This window comes from Rhagoletis zephyria, unplaced genomic scaffold, assembly GCF_001687245.7.
Source record: "Rhagoletis zephyria isolate East Lansing unplaced genomic scaffold, Rhagoletis_zephyria_1.1 Rzeph_scaffold_04518, whole genome shotgun sequence".
NCBI classification, from domain to species: Eukaryota; Metazoa; Arthropoda; class Insecta; order Diptera; family Tephritidae; genus Rhagoletis; species Rhagoletis zephyria.
Genome location: NW_016161601.1, coordinates 3,687 through 16,638, shown reverse-complemented (window position 1 = coordinate 16,638; position 12,952 = coordinate 3,687). Strand labels below are relative to the sequence as shown.

At 34.4% G+C, this 12,952-nt stretch overlaps 1 protein-coding gene across 1 annotated transcript; it reads left to right on the top strand.

Moving 5' to 3' along the window:
* Positions 1-10,597: 10,597 nt before the first annotated feature.
* Positions 10,598-11,641, top strand: LOC108370850 (serine protease 3-like). Its single transcript, XM_017626270.1, has 2 exons — positions 10,598-10,929; positions 11,011-11,641. Exons 1-2 carry the CDS (start codon positions 10,664-10,666, stop codon positions 11,576-11,578), a joined length of 834 nt encoding a protein of 277 aa, XP_017481759.1. The 5' UTR covers positions 10,598-10,663; the 3' UTR covers positions 11,579-11,641.
* Positions 11,642-12,952: the final 1,311 nt, after the last annotated feature.

The window sequence follows — 12,952 nt, the reverse complement described above, 5'->3', positions numbered from 1 at the left end:
ATAACAAAACCGATAAATAATCGATAACAAAATCGATAGAATATCGACGCTAAATTCGGTAAAAATTTCGGTAGCAAAACCGATAATATTGGTAGCAAAATCGATTAGAAAATCGATACAAATATCGATAACAAAATCGATAAAAATATTATTAACAAAATCGATAACAAATTCGATTAGAAAATCGATAAAAATAGCGATAAATATCGATGAAAAAATCGATAAATAATCGATAACTAAATCGATAAATAATCGATAACTAAATTGATAAACATTCGATAACAAAATCGATAAATAATCGTTGAAAAAGTCTATAAATAATCGATAACAAAATCGATGAAAATACCGATTACAAATTCGATACAAAATCCATAACAATATCGATAACAAAACCAACAAAAATATCGATAAAAAATATTGATAACAAAATCAATAAAAATATCGATAACAAAACCAATAAAAATATCGATTATAATATCGATAATTACCTTTATTTTAACCTTTCTTCCTCTGTCTTCATATTTACTTTCATCGGTATCCTCGTCCCCGTCTTATTGTTTATGCTTATTTTTGTTTTTAATTTTTGTGTTTACCATTTTCTTCATCTACATATTCGCCTTCACCTTTGCCATTATCTAAGTGTTTAAATTTACCTTGGTCTTCATTTTTGCCTTTATCTTCGGTTTGGTTTTTATTTTTGCCTTTGCCTTTATCCTTTTCTTTATCTATGTACGTGCTCACCTTTATTTTCATTCTTGCATGGGCTTTTTTCTAAGTGTTATTCTTTAACCTTTTGTTAGCAAGTTTTTGTTAAAATAATAACATACATTCATGAATCACTTGTTTCCGTCCCAACCATTTCCGTGTACAATTTCCGTTGAATTTGGCAATTTACTCCCAACCAACCAACCGCCGCTAAAGAGGTTTCACTTCAAAAATCCTTCCTATTATGACGTAGTTATAGAAAAAGAAGGAAAGTTACTTTTGCATGGACAATGCATATAACTAAAAATATATGGATAAAAATTAGCACAAGGTACTGAACCATAATATTCGGTAAGTGTGTTTGTTGCATATGTATATGTATGTAAATCAAGTACCCACTTTTTTGTTACAACAAATTTCTTTAGCGAGTTTTCAGAGTAGACATAACAATCCTAAGAACGCTGAGTTTAAAAGGATATGTATCTTTTATTTGTATAACTTCTCATTTTGTAAGGGTCAAAAAGTTTATTTTTACTGAGTTTGAAAAATACGTACATCTGTTTTATGCGGAAGGGGATTCCACGGATGGAGACGCGACAGACCAGAAACGTTCGCCGAACAGCTAGTGATTTGGTTGCTGGGTTTATTTTTATCTCTCTACATACAATTGATATTTCTTAAAATATATATGTAAGTATGTTTTTCCTTTAAATAAAAAAAAAAACACAGCCTGGATGTATTTGTGTATGTTTTTATATAGCTATGTGAACGCTTCCGTGTCCTTAGTTGTGTTTTCATGTGTCGGCGCGTTTATACTCTGCATTGCGTTTTTCTTTTGGCTATCGGATTTTTGTGTTAAAATGATTAAATTAAATGTGAATAATTTACGGTATTTACACATGTGCAGACATGTATACACAGGCCTTTACTTAACTGATTATATTTTTCAGCTTTTTCATTATGCGCTCATTTAACTAGGATATTTATTTTTCGCATGCATTCACTTGCAGAAACATGTGCATATGTATATTAGACTGTGTCAAATAAAACGAATGCTTTTATTTAACTTGCTCCATGTGTATGTATGTTTGTCAGGGGTAAATCTTGCACTCACTTTTTAACCAACTTCCGGATGACCTAGAGACTTGAAGCTACTCATTTGGCTCAGAACCCGGTGAAAATGCAATACGAAAAAAATTAATCCGATAGATGGGGCAGGAGTCGAGATATTTGATAACACCGTATTTGTAAACCGATTTGGTTCATTTTAGGAAGCTTGTTTTAAAAGTATTTTTTTTTGTACTATGAACTTAGTAATTTTTAGGAACTTATATTTTTTTTTTAAATTTATTTTTTATGAAAATTTCATCGCTCATAAAAATAAAAAATTTTAATTAAAAAACAAAATGATTACCCTATTTTCGGTTTTATAAACCATTATTTATAAGAAATAAATAAAACACAACTTCGTTGAAAATACTTGAACTTCCTATAAAAAAAATTAGTAGGCTACAGGGTTGTATTTTATTTGTAATATTTAATTGTTTATTAAAAAAAGTCCCCAAAAAATAAATTCTTATTTTTGCAAGCGCTAACTGAAAAATAAAGATAGGGGGCTAAAATTTTTCCACAATTATGTTTTTGTACCGAAAGTAAAAAAAATTTTTATTTTACACAGTCTAATGTATGTACATACATACATATGTATATGCACATATTTATGTAAAATTTTATCTGATCGTATGTCTTTATAATGCCATAGTGTTATTTTTACTTTATTCGCATGTATGTATGTGTAAGTATTCACACGCGAATGAATTAATGCCAACTCGCACAAAATTTACCACACGGCGTATACGTGTCACGAAGCGGTTGACGGTGTCCAGGCGTTCAGCTGTTGAGCCCATGGCAGCTTGCAAAAACGTGTATGTATTGTATGTATGTATGTACGTTGTGTTTGTGTGTTGCCATTTAAATGACAGTTGCTTTATTTGTACACACACTCACACACAAACACACTTGCAGCTACATATGTATGTACATATATACGTAAGCAAATCTTTGTTTTAAAGATGGCATGTTTCTGATTGTGCGCGCCGCTTAAAGTAAGCTATTGCATTACAAATACTTGAATGAGTGTTATGCACGAACGCCTTTTTTGCCTTCGTTTTGTTTTTTATTTATGTAAATTTAAATCGTACGCGTAAATGTGGAATGTACAAAAAATATATGTAGTTCCAAAAGGAAGTCGCCGGATAAATGAATAAAAATGAATGCCCGCCCGCATACTTGGGGCGGTTCGACAAAAATGAGATGTTTATGTTAAAGCTTACTCACTTTTTAGTTACTTTTACAATGCTTTTTGGTACACGTGATTCTAAAGTTGAAAGCCATAATTGAAATCCTTTTCGTGGGATTTTATTGTACATGTACATTAGGGCGGAGGAATATAATTTCGAAAAAAAGTTTATGACATATTCGAATTCTACGTTAGATTCTAAGCAAAAATTCTTAAAATAAAAATCTGTCTGTTATAATTTTTTCTGAACGAAATTAGTTTATTCGCCCTTTTTGCTTCGAATTAATCGCAGAGCTTGAATTTGCTATACACTTTTTCAACATTTTTTCTCCGAACAAATTACTCCGCCCTAATGAACGTATATACCCAAAATCCCTAAATCGTGCATTATATTTATTCAAAAATGGCGCTCGGTTAGGTTCAGATGTTTACCGTAAGCTGGGGGGGGGGCAAGTATTGAAATTATTCCACCTAATAGTACTTTCATAGGCTGCGACTCTGAGGATCCTTAGGGGATCTTTAGTTTCAAGTGACCTAACAATACACCCATCCGAGGTGAGAGTTTTGACCTTCTAAGCCCAAGAAGATCCCTTGACTGCTTGTGATCCGAGATATTCCTATTTCTTCATTCAGCAGTGATATCAACTCGAAAGTGCATGTCCTGGCCAACTCATCTGCAGCACAGTTTCTTACAATATCGCTATGACCTGTCACTCAGAAAAGTCTAACAAGAAAATAGTCAGGCGCAACCAACAACAAGAGATGAGTTATTTCTTTACTAGTTTAGAATACACCATCAACACGCGCCATTAGCCCAAAAATGCTTGTCAAATGGGGCATCAGACTCTCACGTGAGTATTGTAGCATAGCGAGCATCATGCCGACCGGTCCCGCTGATTTGAACGGCTCGAAAGATTTGATGGCCCAAGCTACTTTCTCATTGTTCACTATAACTGAAACCTCTTCTATAACAACACGAGGCCGATTTGTCACTGTGGGTGTCTATTAAACATTCAAGGGTTTCCTGGCTGGAGATTATGACCACTTGCGGATCCATGGACGGGTCGAAGGATGCCGATGGTTTCGTCTTCTTCGGTTGTTTATTGGGCGGCTTGTCTGATCTGCTTATCTTGTTTGCTCTTCCCTGGACAGCTGTAGGCAGGTGGTGAGGCTCGAGTACGAGTATCATCCGTTTGCAGGCCACTTAGTCACCGGAAGTACCCTCGAATCAAACAATAGATGGTTATTTAAAAATTTACTTAATCGTGCCTTTACTCATTATCTCCTTAGGTCGCGTGTGTGGTGATGTGCCTCTGTTTCCATTGCGCTGAATAGATGCACTAGTCCACTCAAGCTCGACAATTCTGTTACAGAAAATGAGCTATATAAGCGTCGTAAGGTCGGTTTTGAACTCAAGCTTAGCAAGGGACCTTCAAATATCCCCCCAAAAGCATTGTTAAGGCATCCTTGATGTCGAGACTACCCTTGACTCCTGACAGCTGATTACGAGAAATCCAGTTTCTAATAGCAACTCAATCAGCCACTGCAGTATTTTAAGCTGAAACGGAGTAATGCTAATTGTTACCCATTAAAAAGAAAAATTTCAAGCATTTTTTATGCCACCCTTAGCAGCGTGTACCTCCTAAATGAAAGCGTTGCCTTATAATAAAATATTATAAACTCTCATTAAATTTCATTACTCATCCCGAAAAAATACGCATCGCTTTAACTGCTAACAATTTATTCAATGCCTTGTATTAAGCACAGCAACGACATTTTTAAACAATTGCAAAAGTTTTATAGAATATCACAGAGCAAAATATGCATACATATATTTAAGTATTTGTACGTACTAAATGTAAACTTTACTATGCAAAACGCGCATTAGGGAAATACTCGGCGCATAAGCGTCGCTTCAGCAGCTCTCGTTTGAGGGCGTGAGTAGGCGTAAATAAATAAAACTTTAGTTATAAAAGTGTAATTTATTGAAATATGGTACCCGGCTCTTATAACACTTAAATACAAAATACGTATATGCAAATGTATTTCAGTATTCAAGCTATCAGCCTACCGGACCAAAAGCGTGTCGCAAAATCAAGTTGAGTGTGCCTGCTACTCGTGCATGCATAAATGCTACAAAAATAAAAACAACAACAGAGTGTTACAAAAAAAAAACAAACTCTGAATAGCTATGAAGTTATAGGCGTCGCATGTGGGTCGCTGTGAAAAGCCGCAAGTATGTCAACACGCAGGAAGTGAGCGTTTGTGCGATAAGTGAATACAATAGCGGAACAACATAACCGCGCACAGTACAGAGGTTAAAGGCGACGAAGCAGTTTAGAGTTGGCGTTGTGACTAATGGCCCGCTGTGCTGCATAAAAGCGCATTGAAGTGGAATCACTGGGGTACCAGGGTATTGCCTGTTTTTTTGCGTGTATGAAAGTGAAGCTTAACATAAATGGAACAGGTTAAAATGGGTGTGTAAAGCGAATAGCAAAAAAAAAAAACAATAACATTATAATGAGAACAAAAAATTGCATATTTCTGCATAGTATAAAAAATACTTAAAATAAAATTAATATATCCTACGAATAACTCAGTTGGAGGGGAGACCAGTATGTTTGCATGTATGTATGTATTTATATATAAAAAAAAAAGATTTATTTGATGAAAAAGTAGTGGGTAAGCCGATGCACAGTGCCGCCTAAGTGGGAAAAAAGCGAAAAAGTAATGCGTTTTTTGCTAATACATAAAATCATTTTTGCATTTTTGTCGATTCGTTCTTTTTTCAAAAATTAAGTGTCAGATGTCAGATTAAAAAGCTTGATCTGTAGACAATAAAGGGATATTTTTTTTTTAAAGAGTTGCCACCTGTTAATAATTAAATTCTAATTTTTTAATAAGTTAAATAAATCATTAAAATATGGGTATCAATAGAAATGTGTATGAAAAGGATTTATTTCTTAACTACAAGTAGAGGGTTGCCACCTCCTAAAAAAATCAAATTCCATTGGAATTAAAGGAGTAAGGTTATTGAAATATACAGGTATCACCATATGAGAGTCTGACGAAAGAGATGTAAGAAGGTTTAAGCTTGCAAATACTACGAAGAGGGTTGCCACCTGTTTGTAAAGTCAACTTTAGTTAAACTGAAATAATAATTGCCTCAAACCAATGGTTTATGGATCCTATTTGTTATTTTATTACAAATGCATACATTGTCAATCATTGATTTATTCTGATTACATTCCTTTTAAATTACTGGACTCCAAAATCAACTAAGGAATATTCTTCCTCTTCACTTATTTCTTGCTAAATATGTTCAATTTTTTCTTTTGTCTGATACCCATATTGATATACATATTTTACTTACTTTATTCCCTTAATTAAAGTGCATTTGATTTTTGAAACATGTGGCAACTCTTCTACGTGTCGTCTAAAAGTAAAGCTTTTGCAAAACCATTTCAATTGATACCCGTATTGTGGTATCTAGTTCTTTTAACTTATTAAATAATTTTAATAAAATTAGGAGCAGGTGGCAACACGTCGCATTTAGGCGCTTGGTGTTAGTAGTCGCGCCTAAAACCATTTTAAAACCAAACAAACGACGTCGCTGTCGATGTCATTTGTTCATCAAAAAATAGCCTTCGTGAGTCTGATTCCGACCAAGATCAAAAAATTAAAAAATAAAAAAGTTTTTTCTGAACGCGGTCGCCCTTCGGCAGGCAATGACAAACCTCAGAGTGTATGCCTGCCAAGAGAAAGAGCTTCTCATAAAAATAAAATTGCTATTCGGAATCGGCGGAAAACTATTTTTTTCAAATATTTATTTTACCCAATGTCCAACAGCTAGCCAATATGTAGACAAGAAAGTCACATAATTTAAGAATGTTGCGCATACGCAGTGTAAACCACCAGGAAGTTGTCTATGTAAAGAAAATATGCAAATACACACAAAATGAAGCCAAGGCAATCGCTGAGAAGCAAAGTAGAGTTTTCACAAACAACTTTGTTGTTGTATGTACGTCTAACAGGCACAACAGCAACATATCAGTCTATCCATCCATCTATCCAGCAGCACTCTTGTTTGTGGTTAAGGCTCCACCACTGAATATTCATGTAAACATCATCAGTGGCAGAAGCAACAATCGATCGATGGATTTGATTTGATTTGATTTGTTTTGCGTTGTCTGGTCTACTTTGAAAACCAATGCAAAGGAAAACTGATGACTTGACTGACTTGCTGTTGGCTGGTTGAGCGAGGCAACAAAAATGATTGGCGTTCGTTGGTGGCTTGTTGAGGTTTATTTGATGGTTAAATTTGTCTTTGTCTCGTCTAGCAAAACTTCAAGCAGTTACTATAAATGATTTGTGTATTTAGCAAAGTTGGTCACTTTTAGAAAAGATTTGAAGTTGGAATTGTAAATATTTTTGTTTCTGCTTGCAATATGAGCTGGTGTTACGGTTTTGATGACTTAGCAAAACTTATGATTGTGGAGAAAAAACTTGTTTGTCTTTAAAATGTATTTTTTTTTAACATGCTTCTTACATTACTCGTTTATGGCGCTGACTTTGACCCTTTGGAGGTCTTTTTTTTAATTCTTAAAACGTTTTTTTTTTGGAACTTTTTAAATACCCAATGCTAAGCGATGTTCTTTATATGTATGCATACAAATATACGTAAGTATATAATCAAATATGTATTTTTTGTGTCCAATATCTGAAATATTGCTGCCAAAATAAACACAATTCCCTCTTTGCTATTTTTGTTTTGATTTCCGTGGTGTCAGTATTTGCATTTTACGTTTGTTTTTTTATTTTAAACTGAATTCGAGCATAAAAATTGTTGCAAGCAGCAGTTTTTGCATAGCTCGATTTGACTGGGAGTGCTGCGGGCGTTTTAAAATAGAGCATAGCGGAAATAATAAAATTGAAAAAAACAGTTGCGTGAGTAGGTTGCATGTTTTTGTATTTTTTTTTGTATATTAAAATGCGTGCGAAATGGAAACTTTAATATAAAAAAACAACAGATTTGTACGTAAAGACATTTGTTGCTTGGTTGCAATATACCATCAAGCAGATTAAGTTTACATTCGTTGCATACATACATAGAGGAGTTATATAAAAAAGAAGGAACAGTACAATGCCTCCGTCTTGGTCTGCAGGCTGTATCGGAGACACAGCCGTTAAATTTGAACGTAGAATACGTGGCATAGTTAAGAGCACATCTACGTCAAAAACGAAAGCACCCACTAAGAAAAATATATCGATAACAAAAGCGATAATAATATCGATAGCAAAATCAATAACAAAATCGATAAAAACTCGATAGCAATATCGATAACAATATCGATAAAAAAATCGATGACAAAATCGATAAAAACGTCGATAACGAAATCGATAGCAAAATCGATAACAATATCGATAACAAAACCGATTACAAAATCTAAAAAAAAAATCGATTACAAAATCGATAACAAAATCGACTAAAATATCGATAAATAATATCGTATATTATATCGATAAGTTCCGAAAATATCGATAGCAAAATCAAAACAGTATCAATAAAAATTTCGATAAAAAATATCGATAACAAAACCGATTAAATATCGATTATTATATCGATAAGTCCCGAGAATTCCGAAAATCTCTAAAATCCCGAAATAGTCCGCAGAGTGGGTCTCTGTCTATACCCTTTTCTCTATAATTACCTTTATTTTAATCTTTCTTCCTCTATCTTCACCTTTACTTTTACCGGTACCCTCATCCTCATATTTTTCTTTATATTTATCTTGGTTTTACTTTTATGTTTATCATATTCTTCATCTACATATTCCCCTTCCCCTTTTTTTTTTATAAAAATTGCGCCATCTGTTATTCAAAAGTCAAAATACCAAGAGGCAACGATTAGCATTTCTCTTAGTCACTGGATCAATAAAGAGTTTCTTAAATTCATCTCGGTAGTGGTTTCTATGATGGACTACACTTCTTATTTTTGATCAAGAATCAACAGATAGTTTTACTCGACTCTTTATTGACTGCTTTTAAACAAAGGCATAATTCCTCAGTCATACGAGGACCTCTGGGCGATCTAAAGCAGCATTGAATCAGAATTTAGTTATATCTAAAGGGGTTGCCACCTGTTTAAAGGTCAAATTTTACTTAATTCATCATTGAGAAAATTTCAGTTTGAAAATACTTTTGAAGAGTTTTGCCACCTTTTTGAAAAGTCGAATGTAGTTAAATATTAAAATATGAATGTGAAATAAAAGTGTGTTAAGAAATCTTTAGTTTGAACATTTAGAATGTTTTTTGAGTATTTTAAAAGGGTTTCCGACTCTTTAAAAGGTTAAAGTAAAATTTTTAATAATTTAAATAATTTATTAACACATAGGTTCCCAAGTCCTTCAAAATTATCTTCGTGTTAAAGCTATCTTAAAGCTAATCCGTTTCATGTAAATATCGTAACATTGAATTACAAATTTTAAATAAAATGACTTTTTAATTCAAGGTGGCGTCCCCTTTCAAAATTATTTTCGAAATAAACCTTTCTGAATCCTCTTTCGTTTGACGTCTATATATTTAATTGAATTCGTTTTTTTAGCAGGCTGACAAAAAGCTATTCAAAGTACGAGGAGAAGCTTGGCCAAACACTAACATATTGTATAAGCGGCAATAGCTATTATTATTATACTTCTTTTAAAAATCAAATATATATATATATATATATAATTATTGGGTCATAACAAAGTGCAAAAAAATTGTGGACGAGATGATTACAACTCAGTATGAAAACGTTATGCTTAATGAGCAATACGCCCAGAGATTTTCCTTAGCTGAAAACTTGTGTTTATGGACGAAAAAAGTTTAAAAAGTGTTGTTTTGACCCTTATCTTTGATAAATTAAAAAAAAAAACACAAAATGCATTTGTAAGGCCGCTAGCGGGTTGAAATATTCCACAAACTTATGTCTCGTAAAGTTTAACTAATGTAGAAGTCTACCTAAATTATTTCAATATTTGTAATTTTCATTTATAGGTAATATAAAAAAAAAACGCAATATTGGCTGTTTTTAGGGCCTAGAAATATATTTTGTTACTATAAATAGAGTGTGAATGCAAGCTTTTTTTTGCGACGCAGTCTAACGTTTCGAATTTCACGTACTTTCATAAATAAACAAACAAGCAAAACATTCAGTAAATCTGCTAGCCCAACAGAATTGGTTGGAACCAAATATTTGTAGGTACCGTCAAACACTGACAAGTAACAATTCTAAAACTTCGTATATTATTGGCTTGAAGAGATAAGTTTTGTTTTAAATCAGTTTTTGATTTATGCACAAAGATTATAAAATGCATTGATTATCTACGTACGTTAAATAATCTACTACTGATAAAAAATGAATTGCATATTTATATACAGGCCTTCAGTTATGTATATTTCTGCACTTAAAAATCACACTTTTCAATATTGAAATTGCGTAGTTTTTAGGGTAAATGCTTACTTGTTGTTGTAGGCCAAGCCTTCGTTAATCCACCACTTGAAAATACCTCATATATTAGAATTAGCGAATTGACGCACTAAATTCTCTAGGCCCAGAGTATAAAAGGCTTGCATTTTTCACACCAACTTCATAAGTATTTCTATACTCTTAACAAAATGAAGCTGTTCGTTGTTTTCGCATTGTTTGTGGCTACGGCCTCTGCCGCCGTTCTCAACCCAGTTGAGCGTCCTGTGCATCCACGCGATTTGCCAGTGATCTTTGATCAGCAACAAGGTCGTATTACCAATGGTCAGACTGCCAGTGAAGGTCAGTTCCCTCACCAGGTGGGCTTGAGTTTCACTAGCAGCAGCGGCAGTTGGTGGTGCGGTGGTTCCATCATTAGTAACGACTATGTTTTGACTGCTGCTCATTGCACCAGCGGGTAAGTTTGAAAATTATTTGGCTATTGAAGTTACTTATTTTCTTATTTAATCAAATAAATGTTTATTTATTTAATCCATAGTGCTACTTTTGTGACTATTTACATGGGTGCTACAGCACGTAACAGCCCAAAGGCCACCCAAACTGTTGCCAGCAGCAACTTCATTCAACACGCCAGCTACAATGCTCTGGTTTTGAGAAACGACATTTCGCTTATTAAAGTCGCTTCGGTATCCTTCAGCTCTTACATCAACAAAGTTGCATTGCCTAAAATCTCCTCTTCATACTCCACTTACTCTGGCCAGAGTGCCACCGCTTCCGGTTGGGGTCTCGTCAGCGACTCTGCTACTGCCGTCAGCTCTTCATTGCAATACGCCAGCTTGCAAGTGATTGATAACTCGGTTTGTGCCAATACCTATGGTTCACTAGTGGTTACCTCAAGGACTATTTGCACGGCCACTCCATCTGGCACCTCCACCTGCAGCGGTGACTCTGGTGGTCCATTGGTTTCGGCCTCGACTGGTGAGCTTATCGGTGTTACCTCATTTGTTTCCAGTGCCGGTTGCGAATCGGGTTCTCCAGCTGGTTTTGTTCGCGTTACTGCCTACTTGGACTGGATCAAGGAGAACAGTGGTGTGTACTCCTCCTAAAATCTGATTGATTGTGATTGCGATCTAAAAAAAAAAATATGCAAATAAAGTAATTTGACTTAACTCAAGTAAAAATATGGATTACTTTTCATTACGAGATATCGAGTATTAGGATGCACTGGCTTCTGTTATTATGAATTGGATAGAAAAGTTAGTCCTTGTGGTGAAATAATTATATTTTTTTTGTGATTAGGTCTCTTTAGTGATGTTACAAAAGTGCAGCCATGGCCAGTTTCACGTTTTGTGCGAAGTAGATCTCGAGGAGGTGTATGTATTTATATTATTTACGCTCTTAATGCACGATTGGATATGATTCGCTTCACAAGTTCTCGTGAAATAGGCGTTTTTGCGAAGCTATAAAAATTACAACTGCAACTTTTAAGCTTGGCGTCCTTACCGAAACATAGGATGTATTCTTCGTTAAAAAAAATTTTACTAATATTGGTAGAAAGATCCCAAAAGTGACCACACTCCGTGCCCATTTGTTTTTCAATACTTGTAATGATTTCTCTAGGCCTCAAGTAAAATAGGGAATTATGTATTATTACTTGAAAAATCGATCTCGTTTTATGATCTACCTCAAATCTAATTCACCCAAATAAAATCTCCTCCAATCCAATCCTTTTCAATGCAATGCAATCTAATCCAATCCAGTATAATCCAATCCAATCCAATCGAACTCTAGCCAACTCAACCCAAATCCAATCCAATCTAATCCGATCCTATCTAATCCAATACAATACAGCCTTCTAGAGTCCAATTCACTCCAACCGAATCCAAACCATCCCAACCTAATATAAAACAATAAAGTTTCCTTTAATCCATTACGGTACAATGAAATCCAATTCGATGACATCGAATCCAATCTCTTCCCATCCAATTCATGCTAATCCATTCGAAAATATTCCAATCCTAAACAATACAGCCTCTTCCAATCCAACGCCTTTAGTAGTTACATATTTTGCCTATCTTCACTAAGTTTCGAGTGTAACTAATATCGCGATTATTACTGAAGATTTGTAGTGATTTTCAAATAAAGCCATTTCTTAAAGCACTCGGTGGACATTGTTAGATATCTTTAAACTGCTACAACTTACGATGCAAACTTCGAAGTTTCAGCGGCATTCGTTGATTTTCTTTGTGCTATCGTAAACATAGTCACATACATATGAATACATATACCTCTGTAGGAAAAATTTGAAGTAATTATTGAAATTAACTTAAAGGAATACTAATACAAGCTTATTTTGGCTAAACACCGTGAGAAGTGTGCAACCGATTGGTATGTACCGAGAATGGCGCCGAGAGCGAGATTCGCTACACACATCCCTCAAAGAGTTGTATGGGAAGGGGGTGGTCTCTGGAGCAAAGGAC

Bases quoted from the DNA above. Each gene is read 5' to 3' on its own strand.
- LOC108370850 (XM_017626270.1), top strand. From the start codon at position 10,664: ATGAAGCTGTTCGTTGTTTTCGCATTGTTTGTGGCTACGGCCTCTGCC. The intron at 10,930-11,010 runs GTAAGTTTGAAA...TTTAATCCATAG, and splicing joins GCTGCTCATTGCACCAGCGG to TGCTACTTTTGTGACTATTT.